Raw genomic sequence first — 18,183 nt, 5'->3', positions numbered from 1 at the left:
ATGGGGTTCAAGTATTCAAACATATGAGCCTATGGGGGCCATTTTCTTTCAAACCACCACAGCTGGCTACTCTGGGCAATGGGGAGACTGAAGTTCAGGGGGCTTTTGATTTGCCACTGCCTCAGTGGAGATTTAGCTGCTTATGAGGTAGGGATCTTGTCAGGCAGGCCATCCATAGTAAGCAGTCCTAGGCTACAGCAATCCCACCAGGATGCTACCCTGCCTGCTTCAGCATCTGATTGCACCTGTCCAAAAGCAAGTTACAGATGTTTCCCCAGACCCTGTCTGTTGCTCTGCATTGTACTGTTATGAAGCTTAGGCTTGGCAATTTTTAACACTGTCTAAGGTCGGTTCCACTCCCCTCCTCTCTGCTGCTACTTGACCAGACAACTGCCCTCCCCCCCAACCCCAGGGTTCCAGCAAAACCAGACAATCAGCTTCCAAAGGCCTCTTGCCATATCCCTTAACTCCTCTGCTCAGGGCAAACTCTCAGCTCCAGCAGCAGCAGCAGCAGCACACAGTACCCAGGTCCTACAGCACACATTGATTAGCCCAGTTCTCGGACCACTGTCCCTACTAATCCATTAACCTTCACATGCATCATGGAAGTTGGCATCTGCTGCCCTGAAGGATGCTCCTTGGTTATCCTCAGGAGTTGCATAGCTAATGACCAACAGCCAAACCACATCTGTCATTCACACTTCATCACTCAGGCTGTCTTGACCACAGGCTCCCTGTACTTGCTCTAGAGTTTATTTTCCTCCTGGATATACTCCCAGGAGGCCCATGATTAGGACATAGAGAACCTACACTGAGTCAGTGTCCCTGGAGTGAGATCTGGTGTGCACGGAGCAGGTGTTGAAGAAATTCTCATCAGAGCTGTCGTGCCTGGGGGACTACCCAGCTGCCCAACAGCCTCTCCTTGGGACTTCTATTCAGCCTCGCATGCACACAGACTAGATAGATGTGCATAGACTGCAGGCCACCTAGGACAGAGCTCACATCCTTGTTCTTCTTCCCCAGGAAGCTATGCCCCAGACATCTGTGGTCTTCTCCAGCATCCTTGGGCCCAACTGTAACAGACAGGTGCAGCCCGGCATGGGGGAAAGAGGAGGTGGGGCCAGCAGCGGCTCCAGGGACCTCATTTTCCAAGATGGACGCCTCACTTCTGGATCCTTGGAGGCCCTGATGGAGCACCTGGTCCCAACGGTGGACTATTATCCTGATGTGAGTGACTTGGGTCTGGGGGAGATGGAGTGGCCAGTAACAGGGAGGGGTGGCCTGGGCTCCGAGGATGGCTGCTTCTGGGAGATGAGGGAGGCCCGGATGGGGCTGTAGAGTTGGACAGAGCAGCTGGGAATGGATGGGCAGCAGGGCCAACTCTGCCTCCTGGGCCTTCGTTACCTTCTACTCGGCAATGAAAGTCCTGTCTGGAGGAAGCCACAGTGACTTCCCTGCTGCCCTGAGCAGGGAGACTAGGGAGGACACACAGGAAACAGACATACAAAGGTCCCACCCCTGGAGGGAGAGAGTTTGGAGGGTAAGGCCCAGCGTGGGGGTCCTGTGACCTGGTAGCCCAGACTTCTTCTTAAAGCCCATCCCTGAGCCGACGCATGAGTTCCAGAGGAAGAAGACCCACCCTTCTCTGAGGCATGTGAACGCCAGGGCCCTTTCCCTGCTCATCAATAGTTCAAAGCCTTCCTTACCGTTTGGAGGTGACATCGGGCATTCTGGGAACAGAGAGGACAGTACCTCGTCATGCTTGGCTTTCCTTCCACCTCGGATGGGTGACATCTCTCAGCAGGAGTGGCTCAGCCCCAGCTGAGCAGCCCCTGTCCGTCTGTCCCGGGGCGGACACTCAGGCCCCTGGTAGTCAGGTACAGGACAGGAGGAACAGCTGCTCTCTTGCTGCCTCTTTCTTTTTTTTTTCTGTTTTTAGTCTTTTGAGTTAGGGTCTCATCATGTGGGTCTGGATGTCCTAGATTCACTCTGTAGACCAGACTGACCTTGAACTCACAGAGATCCACCTGCCTCTGTCTCCCAAGTGCTGAGATTAAAGGCATGTGCCCCTATGCCCAGCTATCTTTTTAAAAAAAAATTTTATGTATATGGGTATTTTGTCTGCATGTATGTCTGGAACTCCTGGTACTGGAGTTAGAGACAGTTATGAGCTGCCAGGTGGGTGCTAGGAGTTGAACTTGGGTCCTCTAGAAGAAGAGCTAGTGCTCTAAATGCCGAGTCGTTGCTCCAGCCCCTCTCGCTGCCTCTGAAGCTTGGGCCAGCTTGGCTTCTCCACCTACAAGGCCATCTCTGCTCTCCCTGGCTCTGTGAAGACAAACCTTCCCTGTCCTTCCTTCCTTCCTTCTGTCTTGTAAGCCCTGCCAGAGACTAGTTAGGGCTGATGATGGTGTTGGTGGTACAGAAATGGCTGCTGAGAGACTGGGACAGAGCTGAGAGGAACAGTCCCAGATCTTGAAGAAACCCAGGGCAGGGCCACGGTCCCTCAGCCCTGACTGTGCTATGGAGCCGTGATCTTGTGCCAAAGCGAGGAAAGATCCCCTTATGGGCTATCACAGAGGATCTCAGCGTGCTGTTACCCAGTTCTCAGGACACTGTGCCCTGGGATGCCCCCCCCCCCAGGTTCCCAGGAAGGGGGGTTCTAGGAGGTCAGGAAGTAGAGAGGGGAGGCCGGAAGTGCATTCGCTCCTCTTCAGAGTTCCCGTTCTTCCCTCCTACGTACATGCTGAGCACACACATACCATGAAAACACACCAGAAGATCCCTACTCCTTGGAGATGGCTAGGAGCCCCTGTGTGACCTTAATATGATTTTCCTTACATGTCTGAGTCACCTGCTCATAAGGAGGACCCTGAGAGTCTCACCTTTTGGTTGGGATACCTGAGCACTCATGCTGTGCAGCCTGGGACAGGTCACAGGGAGTTTACAGGGTCAGAGGAACGCCCAGTGTCCCAGGGAGAGCTACCTCTAGTAGCCTTGCATGCTCCTATGGCATGAACATATCCTGCTTTAGGCTGCATGCACTCCCTGATGGCCTCAGGCTAGAGCAGGTACGTTCCTGCCCTGTGGGCTTGGAGTTGGGGCCACGGACCTAGGCAGCCCAGCCTACAGCAATCAAATGGGGGTGGGCCAAAGTCCAAGTGGGGTAGAGTCCCACAGAACATCCCAACCTACAGTGCCAGCTGCCCACAGGCAGGAGCCTATGAAGATCCTGAAGCAACTGACCCATGGGACACAAGATGAGAGCCATTGGCCACGGGCTGCGTCACATAAGCCTTTCAGTATAGCTTGGACCAGGCATCCTGAACCTGGAATCAGGCCCAAAGGACCCCCATCATGGGGTGGGACAGAGGGTACTGGAGAATTCCAGCAGAACTGTGTCTCCTAGGTGTGTGGACATAGCGTAGAAAGAAACAGGGTTGTGCGAGATAAAGAAAACCATGTAAGCAAAGGTACAGACAGGGTGATGGTCTGGGAGAAGCCAGGCCAAGTACAACTGAGCACAGCTGTGGAAGCAAGCTGATCGTCACTCACCCCCTCTCCTTCCTGCAGAGGACATACATCTTCACATTTCTCCTGAGTTCTCGAGTCTTCATGCCCCCTCATGACCTCCTGGCTCGAGTTGGGCAGATCTGCCTGGAGCAGAGGCAACAGCTGGAGGCTGGGCCTGAGAAGGTAAGCCACTGAAGGGGTGGCTTCATAGATTTGTCTCCTAGCCTGGGGAGGGGCAGTGAGTAGAGAAAGCAGGCAGGGTACTAGAGTGATATCCACAGCAAATATGGGTCAGGCCTAGTGTGGGCACAGCTGCTCGGCCCTGGTGCAGCCCTGAGGAGTGGCCACTCAGGTCTAGAGGTGTAGCCTAGGGCTAAGCTGCTGGGACGGAGAGCTGGTACAGTGCTTACACCTACTAGGGCAACTCACAAGGCCATTCCACGTAGTTTATCTGGTAGTTAAAAGAGGTTTATTTCAGTGTAACTTACAACCAATACAGGGGTTGGTTACAGGATCCAGGAGAGATGAGGTACAGTCCAGCGTGGTTCTCTGGAGAACTCTGACTTGGTCTGCAATCCAGCATCCAGAATCACGAGGAGCCAAGAGATCTGGCACATGTGCATCTTGGGTCTTAAGCGCTCCTGTCTTGGCCACGCCTCAGGGGCAGGTCACAGGCAGGTGTGGCCGTTACCTGCCGCCTCACTAGGGGCAGTGCTTCAAGGTCAAAGCTGCAACAGCTTTGTACCCATTACACGCACCCTCGTGGGGCAGGGCCCCACAGATAGCTGGCCTCCTGGTCAGTGCCCGATTCTATGAGGTCTTATAGCAAAAACGTCAGAGGGGTCTTAGTCACTGCCACCTCTGTGGGCGTCAGGTGGCTGTGCCCTCAGGATAGCAACTGCTCACATGGGAACATTCAGAAGTCACAGTAGAACTGTTTGGCCCTTCTGGATTGAGAAATTGGTTAGGAAGCCACCATCACCCCGATGCCCTGGTGCCTGGGCCCGTTCAGGGTCTCGTATAGCAGAAAGGGTAGTGTGTTTGTTGTACAGGAGCTGGCAGGTCTGCATCAGAGTGCAGCCTGACCCATACTCTGTGGTCCAGCCTTCTCCTGCCGGAGGTTTGTGAAGGGAGCCCTTGAACATCCTCTACGTCCCATCAGGCTCGTCAGAGTCGCTGGCCTGGTAAGGGCAGCCTGGGGTACTTGCTAGTAGCTCCAGTAGCCCGACAGGCGCCAGGCCAGGCTGAGCTGGGTCTGAGGAGAGTGAGTCCTAATAGCAATAGGGATCGCGAAGCCAATACCACGGCTTGTTTTGGGCAGTGCTGGTGACGGTAAGCCGATGAGGGCCCGGGAGAAGCCGTGGCGGTGCCAGAGGACTTTGGCCCGTGTGGGCACAGCTGATCACCCTGAGTCCCTCTGACCTCCTCACTGGGACAGAGGTTACACAGGCATTTTGAGCAAAATAAACAGCCTTGTCCAGCACCCCAGCACCCCCTGCCCCAGCCCCGTGCTGGGTACAGGGTCCCACTTGACTTCCTCCTCAGGGCTGCACCTCCTCCTGGTGCTTGCCAAACTCGCCTTTGGCAGAGAGGGGGAGGGCAGTTTTGCATCCAGTGTGATGCTTCTTGGATGTGTGTTTTATGTGGGTGATGTTTAACTATAGTAAGTAGAACTGCTTTCCTGTCGTGGTAGTAGTGCGTTTTTGTTTGTTTGTTTGTTTGTTTGTTTTGTTTTGTTTTTAAGGTGAATTTAAGTGAAAAAGTTCTGCTTCAGAGAAATAAGAAACGAGAACCACATATTTTAGTGTAGCTCCGGCAAAACCTTGGATGCCCACAGCGGCTGCATGCCCAGCACAGGCCCTGGGGAGGGGCATGGCCCTAAGGCAAAGGGTAGCTTGTACCATGGCCGCCTTATGGGTTCCTCTGACTCGGGAGTCTTACGTGTTCCCCCAGGCCAAGCTGAAGTCCTTCTCTACCAAGATTGTGCAGCTGTTGAAGGAGTGGACAGAGGCCTTCCCTTATGACTTCCAGGACGAAAAGGCCATGGCTGAGCTGAAGGCCATCGCACACCGTGTGACTCAGTGTGATGAGGTGAGGTCCTCCCTTGGTCCTTTGCCAGGCTTCTTGGGTATTTTTGGTGGTGGGGAAACAGTTTCTACAGGAATATCCTCATATGTGGTCCCTTTCCCTGTGACCTCCAAGAGGGTCATACCCACAGACAATAGCTGAGCAGGCCAGCAATGGGCTGGATGGACCCACGTTATCCTAACAGTTGCCTGACTCTATCCTGGCCTTCAGCACCCTCGTGCCTGGGTGGGATCTGTGGGCAGCTCTAGGAACCTGTCTGCTCTTCCTGGCTCCCAGAACGTGTCTTGGCCTTAATAGAGACAGGGCTGAGGAGTTGTATGGCCTCTCCCCAAGATGGAGAACCCCATGCTTAGCAGTTCCTGTTTGCTGGGTGGGCAAGCCTGGGGAGAGACTCCTGAGAAGCCAGTGCGCCCTACCTAGGGACAAAACCCTTGCTGGTGCCTTCCGGGTTCTTCCTGCTCTGGGAGGCAAGGAGCAACAACTGTGCTGTCGACCTCTGGGAGAGTTGCTTTCAGACCTACAAACCAAGCCCTAGCCCTGCCTTCTGCTCCTCCCCTAGCAGGACAGCCCACAAATCCCTGCAGGACTCCCCCAGGGAGCCGCTCAGTGGCCCACATTCCCATCCAGGGCCCTAAGGTAGATGCAGGCTTGGATAGGAGGGTGGGAGCTGAAGACAAAACCCTAGACGTGAGATGGGCTCTCTGTGGTGGTGGCAGTGGCCATGGTGTCAGTCCACTCCAGCACCCTGATGAAGCCCCGACCCCCACAGGAGAACGGCACAGTGAAGAAAGCCATTGCCCAAATGATACAAAGCTTGCTGCTGTCCCTGGCTGCCCGAAGCCAGCTCCAGGAGCTTCGAGAGAAGCTCCGGTCACCAGTTGTGGACAAAGGGCCTATCCTCAAGGCCAAGCCACCTGCCGCCCAGAAAGACATCCTGGGTGTGTGCAGTGACCCCCTGGTGCTGGCCCAGCAGCTGACTCACATCGAACTGGTCAGTGCTGCTGCATGCTCTGCATGGTATAGGGTGGGGTTGGGTCACGCGTGGCATTGCTTAGCCACTGGGTGCTGCAAGGATACCTCTCTGCTGGTCAGTCTGCGGTGTGATAGGGAAGCTAGCTTACTAGCTCACGCCACTACTGCCATAGGCTACTTGCGTATCCTCTAGAGCAATGGGTATTTCTAATGTCTGGTGTTGGGTCCGTAAGAGTGTGGCATCCTTGTATGAATGGAAGGGGGAGGTAACACTGGCCTGTGGTGGCCCCAGGATACAAGAGAGGCCTGGGAGGAGGCTCTTTCTGCTCCTGTAGTCTCTGCCATACTCCTTTGAAGCTCTGACTCCTCTCCTTGTCCCCCACTGAAGGAGAGGGTCAACAGCATCCGCCCTGAGGACCTGATGCAGATCATCAGCCACATGGACTCCTTGGACAATCACAGGGTGAGTGGGCACACTCTGGGAGCCATGGCTGGTAGTTGGCCTGACACTTGCACCCTCCCCTCCCCCACAGGTTGGGTGCAGGTCTCACTTAGTATGTGGTATGCACTTTGGCGTACTGAACCATGCCACCCAATAGGAATGACTGTGGCTTTCCAGGGATTTAACCCGGGGGTTAGTGATGACTATACAGGGCGGCATGTCGTTGGACTGATGAGTTAGCCTGTCAGAACAGCTAAGGAGCAGGCAGGCATGGTCCAGGGATGCTTTGGTCTTGGGACCTGGCCAGCCACAGTGACTGGCTCCCTGTGACATGCTTTGTCCCTCCAGTGCCGAGGAGACATGACTAAGACCTACAGTCTAGAGGCCTATGACAACTGGTTCAACTGCTTGAGCATGCTGGTGGCGACAGAAGTGTGCCGGGTAAGTTTTTACCACAGCAGATCTGGGTAAGATGGCCTCTCCCACCGTCTCTGTAAGGCTGTGACTGACTCCTGCCCTCGCAGTCTCCAGTAAATACACGTGGTGCTCATTGCCGGGACCTCAGCCTGCCCCATGGCAGCAGAATCACACATACAGCAAGGATTCATTTGCATGACAAAAAAGACCCCATCCCTGGAGTACTCTCCCTGTACCAAGAACTCCTGAGTCAGTTATGGTGGGTCTCATCATCCTCAGCCTCTGAGGCAGGTGGCTTCATTCCTTTTGTGAATGAGGATGAAGCAGTGTTGGGACGTAGATCTAGCCCCTGAAGATGCAGCCTCACGTCTCTGGCAGCCAAGTCCGGTGGCCTCCCTGCCTCTTTGCCCAGTGGTCCCTCCCTTGGTGGCCCCATGCCGAGGCAGACTCGTTGTTTCCAGGTGGTAAAGAAGAAACACCGGACCCGCATGCTGGAGTTCTTCATTGATGTGGCCCGAGAATGTTTCAACATCGGCAACTTCAACTCCATGATGGCCATCATATGTGAGTGCCCAGGTGCAGGCGGGCTCTCTTGCTTGTGCCGCCTGCTTCTCCCTGCCCTCCCTGACCTCTGCTCCGTGTCCCTCCAGCTGGCATGAACCTCAGTCCAGTGGCACGGCTGAAGAAAACGTGGTCCAAAGTCAAGACCGCCAAGTTTGACGTCTTGGAGGTACTGGCGCCTGACCCCTCTCTCATCTCGGGTTTGTCCAGAGGGTCCTCAGCGGCAGGGGGTGGCATCTTTCCTGTCGCTCACACACGTGGGACCGGCCTTGGTGGCAGCGGGCACCTGAGCTCTCCTTTGGCCTTGTTGCCTTGGGTGGGGTCAGCACCTAGAGTGAGCCCTGGAGAGTGATAGTAAGAGTTTGAACCAGGGGACACTGGCCACTGCGTCGTCAGCGTCTCCTGACCCTGGGTCGTCTGGGTCCCCAGAGGCCGGCAGGCACGCCACCTGAAGCTTTCCAGTGATGTATTTGGTCACAGACTACTTTGTGTTTAGAAGGCACCAGTCCTGTGGCCTGTGGGGTGTGTTGAGGTCCAAGGGGTGTAGTGTGTAGTGGAGCCAAGGAAGACTTTCCAGCAGTGGTTCTCAGCCTTCCTAAGGCTGCACCCTTTAATACAGTTCCTCACGGTGTGGTGACCCCCAAACCGTAAAATGAATTCCATTGCTATTTCCTAACTAATTTTGCTACAGGTAGAAATTGTAATGTGAATATCTGTGTTTTCTGATGGTCTTATGTGACCCCTGTGAAAGGGTCATTTGACTCCCTGCGAGGGTCGTGACCCACAGGTTGAGAAGCACTGCTTTAACGACAGGACCGTGGAGCCAGCCGGGCAGGCAGGGCTGTGACACTCCTGTGTAGCCGTCCAAGGCCTGGGGGCTGAGGGCTGCCTTGGGCCTTTCCTCCTCATGTTGACTGCTGGGTCCCCAGGACCATGCCCTCTCCATTTGTTGTCTCCTACTTACCGAGGGGCACCCTGCACCAGATTGAGGGGCTCACTCTGTCTTCCCTGTGCCTGCAGCATCATATGGACCCCTCCAGCAACTTCTGTAACTACCGGACAGCCCTGCAGGGGGCGACACAGAGGTCCCAGACAGCCAACAGCAGTCGCGAGAAGATCGTCATACCTGTGTTCAACCTCTTTGTGAAGGACATCTACTTTCTGCACAAAATCCACACCAACCACATGCCCAATGGGCATATTAACTTCAAAGTGAGCCCAGCCCCTGGAGGTCCCAGCATGGGTGGGGCAGGCAGAGCCTTTCTGTGCTACTGCAGCTGCTAGACAAGGGCTTTGTAGCAGGGGCTGGTGTTCAAGCCTTGCCCGAGGTCTAGAAGGTCCTTCAGGGCTGGATGCACCAGGTGGGTCAGGGCTGCTGTTCAGCCTTAAGGTGTGAGGTGCAGCTCCTGTCTTTTTTGGGGGGCACGACCATCAGATGGCGGAGCTTGCTGCCACAGGGTCTGTATTACCCAGGATCCTGGTACCAGTGCTGACTCCACTAAGGAGGCAGAGGAGGAGCCATCCCTAGGGACTTGGGGGTGAAGAGGGATTTAGGTAAGAAGGGACTTGAGCAAAATTCCAGAGAAAGTGAGGGACCCGCCTGGTGGGCTGAGGGTACCTGGCCAAGGGTGGGGAGCAGAACAGAGGAACTTGGGGAAGTGTAAGGTACATTAAGGAAGGGGTAACCGGGTCCTGTGCATTCATACCAATGCCATGGTAAGGAAAACAGTGTCTTGTCCTGCTGGAGCCCCTGTACTCCAGGTGTGGCACGCCTCAGGTTGGAGTCACAGATGGAGCCTTCTAGGTCCCTGGGCAGGAGAGGTATAGGTCTGTATAGAGGTATGTAGCCTGATGCCTATGCAGAGGGCAAGGCAGGGATTTCTGCCATCTCTGATGCTCTACAAACTGCCATGGTGTCTGCCAGGCTGGCATTTATCTTCCTCCTGCTTGAACTAACAACATAAGCAGTCAGACAGCTATGGGCACCATATCTCTGGCTCTGATAGTTGGCTTCAAGTGCATTCGGGTGACATAGAGAACATCTTGTTGGTGTTTTTGTCCCTTCAGAAATTTTGGGAAATTTCCAGACAGATCCACGAGTTCATGACATGGACACAGGTAGAGTGTCCCTTTGAGAAGGACAAGAAGATTCAGAGTTACCTGCTCACAGCCCCCATCTACAGCGAGGAAGGTAAGGGTATCTCTTTAACAGCGTACCCGTCTCCCCAGGTGCACAGCATACCCATCTCCCTGGTACACAGCATACCCATCTCCCCGGGTACACAGCATACCCATCTTCCCAGTACACAGCATACCCATCTCCCCGGGTACACAGCATACCCATCTCCCCAGTACACAGCAAACCCATCTCCCTGGGTAAACAGTATACCCATCTCCCCAGTACACAGCATACCCATCTCCCCGGGTACACAGCATACCCATCTCCCCAGGGGCACAGCATACCCATCTCCCCGGGTACACAGCATACCCATCTCCCCAGGGGCACAGCATACCCATCTCCCTGGGTACACATCATACCCATCTCTCCGGGTTCACAGCAATTGTTCATATACCCACCCAGGCCCCTTGACCTCTTAAGGTGGCCCTAGGAGACAGTTAGGGCCCAGTTAGAGTTCCTAGTCCTCTTGTCCCAGGCCTCACTGTGACCCTGGAAGGGGTAACTTGTTAGAACCCACCTGTGGGGATGCTGGCTCTCAGGGGCTCTCCATCCCTCAGCTCTCTTCATCGCCTCCTTTGAAAGCGAAGGTCCTGAGAACCACATGGAGAAGGACAGCTGGAAGGCGCTCAGGTAGGGCGTGCTAGGTACATCTGAGCCTGGGAGGGAGAGGGTGGGCATGGCAAGGGCAGAGCTGGCCTTCCCAGTGGACGGTTTGGTAGGATGCTGATGACTGGGCTGGACTTGGGCTCTCTTCTCTGGATATGGGCCTGCCCTCTGCCTGCTCAGGGAGCCTGATGCAGCCCCTTCCGTCCATCTGCAGGACCACTCTCCTTAACAGAGCCTGAGGATGCAGCCTGCAGATGCCAGATGAAACCTAACAAACGAACCAAGTTCAAATGGTGATAGATGTGGGATGAGAGAGGAGGAGGCCTCACTGGTTGGGGTCCATTTTGTATATAACTTTTATGAAAAAGAAAATGGTAATTATTCCATGCATCAGCCTTTGGCACTTACGAAGTTTTTTTCTTTTGTTGTTGTTATTTATTTTAAACAGGGCAGGGCCCTGTTTTTGGGGAGGGGCGGGAAAGAGTATCATGGGAGATGGTAACCATGGTAACATCTTATTCTAATGAAATGTAGATTTTTATTTTCTACTTTTGATGATTAACATCCTATGAAAAAAAATTTAAGATAACCCAACCAAAACCAATGTGAGCCCTGCCTGCTCGGACGCCTCTCCAGCCAGTGTCTCTGATGTTGGGGTTAGTGCCTTACAGGGTGCTGGGGGTCCAGTCTTCCTGTTCCGTTGTCGGAGCTGCAGCCAGCTCTGTCCTGTGCCGCAAGGAGCCCACCCTCAGCAGCCTGGGCCACCAGGTTCCCACAGGAAGGGCTGGAGTGGCCAGGAGGTCTCGTGTGCACACTTCTGGAAGGGAACCTTTACATACGGGCTTTCCAAAGTTTACATTTTCATTTTCCTTTATCAGGGATTTATGGGGTTGGGAGGGGCAAGGGGATGCCTGACAGCATATTTTCTGTGAGAATATGTTTGGCAAATTGTTCTTCAATTGTGTTTTAGAAGAGAGAAAAATCTATGACCGTATAGGGAGGGCACCGTAGCATTGTGAGTCTCCTGGGCTGCCCCAGAGCCATGGTGCCGCAGTGAAGAAGGTGGCATCTGAAGCTGCCGCACAAAGGCAAGGAAAGCAAAATGGGTGTGTGGCAGACAGCCCTCCCTCCCTCTGGTAGGAGGCCCCCCCATGGGTAATCTGAAACTCAGACAGTTAGCCAGGCAGCCCCCCATGCTGGAGCGCTTCCAGATCAACCTGTCCAACACGGAGCGGTGTAGTTCTGATCCGAACAGGGGAGTGTGGTTCATCTTTCATGTCTGATTTCCTGGCGTGAGTACTGGGTCTTACTGATGGTGGGTGGGATGACTCTGTCCCTCAGACAGCTGGAGATACCTGCACTGATTTGTTTGGCTTGGGTGGGAGCGTCTGTGAAGAAGCCCTGTGTGCAATGGTTGGTCTCACTCCCAGAGCCTCTATGGACAGCCTGGAGATGGCCAACCAGGCCACAGGGAGGTGGGCTAGGTGGCCACCCTCAGCCTTGGGGAACAGAGTAGTTACACTGTATTGTCACAGTGTGCTTGCACTTTTCAGACCTTCTAGCTAGTACAGATTGTATATTGATAGTACATATTGATTTGTTTATGTCTTTGAGATAAAGGCTGGACACTTGAGACTATATATTTGGAATATAATGTTAGAACATTTTCTGTACATGTGTTAAGGGCCTTCCGTCCATGTGTGCTTCAGGGTCACCGGTTCTAGTACCTTCTCGAGAAAGTGTCTACATTGCTATTTCATTGCCCCCATTGGATACGCCCTTCATTTGATGTTTTGGTATTTGGAGCTGATCTCTGAGTATAACGCTGTACCATATGCAGGATGTCAGTTGTGGTGTGACTGGATGTACTTGCATCAATAAAAGAACATGTTGCTCTTCTCCCTTGCCTGTCTTGTGTGCTAAGGAGCCTGGAGTTGGTGGCGTGGGGTGGGGGAGGGAGGGGACACTGCAGGGACCCGCTGTAGGCTTCCGAGCAGGGGACCCCAGCAAGTTTTGTTGCAGCTGAACCACATTCTGACAAATGACTTTTCAGGTGATTAATGGGAGACGAGGGAAGGATGATCAGGATGAGCGTCAACGTCCTGCTTTTTTTTCCAAGAACATGCCCCAGGATGTAGTGTATGATCGTGTAAGTTAGGGACTTCTCGTTGAGAATATTAGTCGTAATCTGTTGTCTGTGGGGCTGCCATGTCCCGCAGGCACCTGCCTGCCTTCCTGAGAAGCACTCTGCCAGGCACAGTTCAGGTGGGACCTGTGGTAGTGATTACACTGGAGGGCAGAGAAGAACCCGGGTTCTGAATGGGAAGCCGAGGGCCCCGTTTCTCCTGCCTGCCTGCTCCCACTGAGAACACAGCCCAGGCTGGATGAGGGCCTCTCTCCAGCTCTCAAAGAGCCTCGCCCTGCACCTTCAGTGCCAACTCTGTTCATTCCCACACGCCCAACACCGCCCAACAGAAACACACCATGAAGGAGCGACTCCAGTGTTAAGTCCTACCACTGTACAGCCTGTGTTTAAAACACACTTCTCTACCCCATCTGTAGGTCGGTTTAGAGCATGTTAACATAATTCTATCACTGTTCTCAAAAGGGAAGCCATGATACTGTAAGTAAGGTGCGGAGGTCCTCCCCCACCTCATCAGCAAGAAAAAAATTCCAGAAGTATCAACCCCAATATAACCAGGACACTCAGTCAAAGAAGTTGGGTAAACAATTCTATAGAGCGGATAGGGAGGCAGATTATGTCCTTTTCCGTTTCTAGCACCATGGCAAGTGAAGCTCTTGCCTGCTGAAAATGACTAATAAGGTTATAGAAAAGTCATAAATCCAAGTGGATTCGGGAGAAGACAAGATAATGTTGAAGCCAGATTTTGCCTTAAAGATAGGGACCTCATACTCAGGTGGGTGGGAGGGTGAAGAAAACCCAAGGCACATGTGACCTCAGCCTATATGACTGGCCTGCCAAAGCAGACAAAAAACACCCTGCCATATGGTGGTATTGTGTTCCCCAAAATATTGTGCACCCTAATAAACTTATCTGGGGTCAGAGAACAGAACAGCCACTTGATACAGAGGCTAGAAAATGGTGGCACTCACACCTTTAATCCTAGCCTTCTGGAGGCATGGATCTCTGTGAGTTCAAGGCCACATTGGAAATAGCCAGGCATGGTGACTCATGCCTTTAATCCCAGGGAGTGATGGCAGAAAGCAGAAAGGTATATAAGGCGTGAAGACCAGAAACTAGAAGCTTTTAGCTGGTTAAGCTTTCAGGCTTTCGAGAAGCAGTTCAGCTGAGATCCAGTCTGAGGAAACAAAATCAGCTGAGGAATTGGCAAGGTGAGGTTCTGCTTCTCTGATCTTTCAGCATTCACCCCAATACCTAGCTCCAGGTTTTTTTTTTTTTTTTAATTAATAAGACCTTTTAAGATTCTTGCTACACTGCCATGTAACAGTGGCCTTGGAACACGGTGTTCTGCCCTGACCAAGGGAGTCAAGGAAAACTGTTTTGAGGCTTGTCACTAAGTGGAGACAGGGAAAACTTTCTGCTGATAATTTATAATTGCACGTCAGTGAGCTTTCCCAGGTTCTGCAGCACAAGTCACACCAGTCCATGAACTGAGAATGTAGTCTCAGTGTGGCCCTCAAATGGCGCCGTGCCAAAGATGCAAACCACTGACAGACACTCCCAGTTTAAGCTCACTTTTAACCTTTAGTTAAACCTTCGCTAGATGCGCCTTTTGGTTATCTTGCACATTTGATTATTGCAGCTTTCATTGCTGGATGGATGCCTTATTTGAGTTCATCTTGCAGCACGGGAGACTGAACCCAGGGCCCTGTGCGTGCTACCCAAGTGCTCCACTACTGAGCCACAGTCCCACGGCTAGATGCTCTATTTGGTTCTTTTTCAAATTGGTTTGGCCATGACTTTGAGGGAATTAGCAGAATCCAGCTCAGAGAGGACAAAGTTAGAAAATAAGGTCATGAGACATAGAGATTATTTTAGCACAGGCTAGCAGAATCATAGGAGGAGAGAATGGGACAAAGATCATGTTTGAATTTTACACAACTGATAAAAGACAGAAATCCGGCGGGGCGGTGGTGGCGCACGCCTTTAATCCCAGCACTCGGGAGGCAGAGGCAGGCGGATCTCTGTGAGTTCGAGGCCAGCCTGGGCTACCAAGTGAGTTCCAAGAAAGGCGCAAAGCTACACAGAGAAACCCTGTCTCGAAAAACCAAAAAACCAAAAAAAGACAGAAATCCAAGGAGTCAAAAGAGGCTCGTACATGGTCAGGAAAAAAGCATATCTACGTGTAGAAGATGAGAAAGACCTAGAGTAGAGATGGAGAGCAGATCTGAAGAAAGCCAGGGAAGAGCTGGTGAGTATCGGGGCTGGGGGTGGGGTGGGGGGCACCGTTAAGTTGGCAGTTCACAACAGAGGGATCGAAAACCAGCACAGAGAATAATATTCATGTGGCTGAAGAAAAAGTGAAGCCTAGAATTGCCTACCCTTTAAAACTGTGTTTTTTTTTTAAACCAGAGAAAATAAGATACAAACTAAAATGGAGTTTGCTATCAGCAGATCTTCATCAAAAGAAACTCTAAAGAAGGATTCTTACTTAACCTTTAACATAGTCCACATGTAAAAATAATTTCCAGATGGACTACAAATGTAAGCTTGAAAACCACTGCAATAGTCTAAAAGAAAACATAAAAAATTCTTTTAAGTTTTGGAATAAGAAAATGTTTCTTAAATTAGACATTCAGATTAGTAACTGTATATGCAAAACATTGAATACAATATACTAAAATATGCAAAGGCTCAAAAACAAGGAATCGAGTAAACAAATGGTCCAATCAAAAAATGGGCGATGGATATGAAGAGAGAATATTTAAAAGAGGAAATAAAAATGGTCAAGAAATACCTTAAAAAGCATCCAGCATCCTTAGCAACCAGGGAAATGCAAATGAAAACTACTCTGAAGTTTCATTTTACCCAAGCTGGAATGGCTAAGATTAAGAAAAAGCCTGACAACCAATGTTGGTGAGGATGTAGGTAAAGGGGAGCGAGCCCTCGTCACTGTTGATGAGATAGAAAACTGGTGTGGACACCATGAAAATCAGTGTGGAGAATTATCCAACTACTGAACACAGGTATAGTTTAACGGATGACCCAGCTCTACCGCTTCTTGTCATATGGGCAAAGGACAAACTTACTCCGCAGTTACTTGTTCAGCTGTGTTCACTGCTGCTTTCTTCCCATTAGCTAGGACATGGCAACAACTTACATGTCCTCAATGGACAGATGAATAACGAAAATGTGGTACACATATGCAGTCAGATCCTACGAAGTTGTAAAGAAAAGAAAAACCATGAATTGTGCAGGTATATGGATGGACCTGGAAAATACGATCCTGAGCGAAGGGACCCAGACACAAAGAAGCAAGTGTCAAAAATTGTCTCTTACTTGTGGGCCTGAGCTCTGAAGATCTAGATTTAGATCCATGACGGGAAGCAAGCAAGGAAGCTGGGAAAGTGGAAAGTGATGAGAGGCAGCAACTCCAGAGAGGGGAATAGTGGGGGCCAGGAGATATGAGGGACGGGAGAGGCAAATGGGGAGGGGCTTAGCTGGGGAGTCGGGAGAGTGAGACAGGAGGAGAGGAAGGGGAGACAAGTTTGAGAAAGCCACAGGAAAGCATGGTTTGTAATCTTTAAAATACACATATACCGTGCACGTGTGCCTGGGCGCCACCCCCATTTCAGTGGCGTCACACCACACTAGGCGACCATGCTCCTTTAAGAGTCATAGGCGAGGGCTGGAGAGATGGCCCAGCAGTAAAAAGCACTTGCCGCTCCTGCAGAGGACCAGGGTTTGATTTCCAGCATGCACGTGGTGGCTCACAACCATCTGTGACTCCTGTCCCAGGCGACCCTCCGTCCTCTTCTGGCCTCTGCAGGCACTATATGCATGAGGTGCACAGACGTACATGCAGCCTAAACACCCACACATGTAAAATAATAAAGTACAAAGTTTAAAAAGCCATGGATTAGTAAAACCCCCCGCTACCAGGCAAAGGAGACCTCCCTCCCAGTCGTTGCTCAGGGGCTCCAAGAAACTTCTGGAACAATAACAGGCTGTTGCCGTTACCTTTGGTGGCCTCCCAGAGCTTGAGTGTAAGACCCTACAGTTGAAGACACGACATCCTTCGGACACCGGACTTAGAGGAACTGAACTACAACTGACCCGGAAACCTCCTCCTTGAGAACTACCTCTCATTACTCTGAAGGTGCTACGCAGGCTGCTGAGGGAGAGACGCAGTTAACAGTCTCATTCAGCTGTAAAGACTGTAAACCACCACGATGACTAGCCTGGCAAGATCCACAGTGGTTTAGTAGGGGCACTTATATCTTGGGGTAACCAACAGTTATCTAATTGGACTTAAAGCTTACCCAACAGGCAGGAATTCATACACTATACACCTAGCCAACTACCCATGGCTGGAGAGGTCATTGACCCTAGAGGACAACCTACCACCTCTGTCTCTTTCCTACAGCAATACAGTTTCTGACTGTATTCTAACTGCTCAGCCTTCTACCCACAGGTAAGTGCAGCCCTCACCCTCACCAAAGATGCTGCTTCTTTGTAGCAGACAGGCAACTACGGAGACCTGCAACTGGTCAAAACACAGAGAATAAAGGACTGCGAGGAGCCCAGCCTCAACGGACACATGCACAATGCGACCCCGACTTCTAAGTCTCGGGAAATACAGTGAAAGAAGTGGTACAAAGACCATAAGAGTCAGTGAATCAGGACACCAGCTGTCAAGACAGTTTCTTCTAGATATGGCGAGGATGCTACACCCGTGAAGTCTCCACAATATGGTTGGCTACAGGAGTCCTACCTAATGACCACACCGGTTGACATGGCAACATGGATGGGGTTGATTTCACAAGGCCCCGACCCTAGATGAAGAGCTACAGGAAATCAATGACTGACGAGGGAAGGAGAATCAGTTTCTTCCAGAGGTGAGTGTCTTGATTGGTTATTGAACCCCAAGTGGTCAGCTGTAAGCACGCACATGAGCAATACTAAGTGGTTTTACACACACACACACACACACACACACACACACACACACACACACACAGTCATGAATTCAAGAGAGAATTGGGACACAGCCCAGTGCTCTTATCTGCTGAGCCATCTCTCCAACCCCCAAATACTCCTAGTTTCTACCACCTAGAAATGGAGTAAAAGAGAACACGTTAGTCTCCCTGGTGTATGAGACAGGGTCTTGCTATGTAGCCCGGCTGACTCTGAACCTGGGATCTTCTTTTAAAAACATTTAAAATGTACTTTATTTTACATGTATGGGTGCTTTGCCTGCATGCA

General features: G+C 51.7%; 1 protein-coding gene across 4 annotated transcripts in view; it reads left to right on the top strand.

Annotated features, from left to right (window-relative positions):
- Rasgef1a (RasGEF domain family member 1A) overlaps nt 1–12,674 on the top strand; it is an 89,891-nt gene extending 77,217 nt beyond the window's left edge. For all 4 annotated transcript variants that reach the window (XM_028864062.2, XM_028864063.2, XM_028864064.2 and 1 more), the window contains exons 2-13: nt 1,024–1,227; nt 3,571–3,693; nt 5,464–5,601; nt 6,368–6,589; nt 6,959–7,033; nt 7,361–7,453; nt 7,891–7,993; nt 8,080–8,159; nt 9,011–9,202; nt 10,058–10,181; nt 10,727–10,799; nt 10,990–12,674. In XM_028864062.2, coding sequence (XP_028719895.1) covers nt 1,030–1,227; nt 3,571–3,693; nt 5,464–5,601; nt 6,368–6,589; nt 6,959–7,033; nt 7,361–7,453; nt 7,891–7,993; nt 8,080–8,159; nt 9,011–9,202; nt 10,058–10,181; nt 10,727–10,799; nt 10,990–11,014 — 1,446 coding nt within the window. In that variant the 5' untranslated portion in view covers nt 1,024–1,029 and the 3' untranslated portion in view covers nt 11,015–12,674. The remainder of the gene's footprint in view (nt 1–1,023; nt 1,228–3,570; nt 3,694–5,463; nt 5,602–6,367; nt 6,590–6,958; nt 7,034–7,360; nt 7,454–7,890; nt 7,994–8,079; nt 8,160–9,010; nt 9,203–10,057; nt 10,182–10,726; nt 10,800–10,989) is intronic.
- Nucleotides 12,675–18,183: the final 5,509 nt, after the last annotated feature.

Source organism: Peromyscus leucopus, chromosome 3 (genome assembly GCF_004664715.2).
Source record: "Peromyscus leucopus breed LL Stock chromosome 3, UCI_PerLeu_2.1, whole genome shotgun sequence".
Classification (NCBI taxonomy): domain Eukaryota; kingdom Metazoa; phylum Chordata; class Mammalia; order Rodentia; family Cricetidae; genus Peromyscus; species Peromyscus leucopus.
The sequence above is the reverse complement of the archived record's forward strand: the minus strand, read 5'-3'. Positions and strand labels throughout refer to the sequence as shown.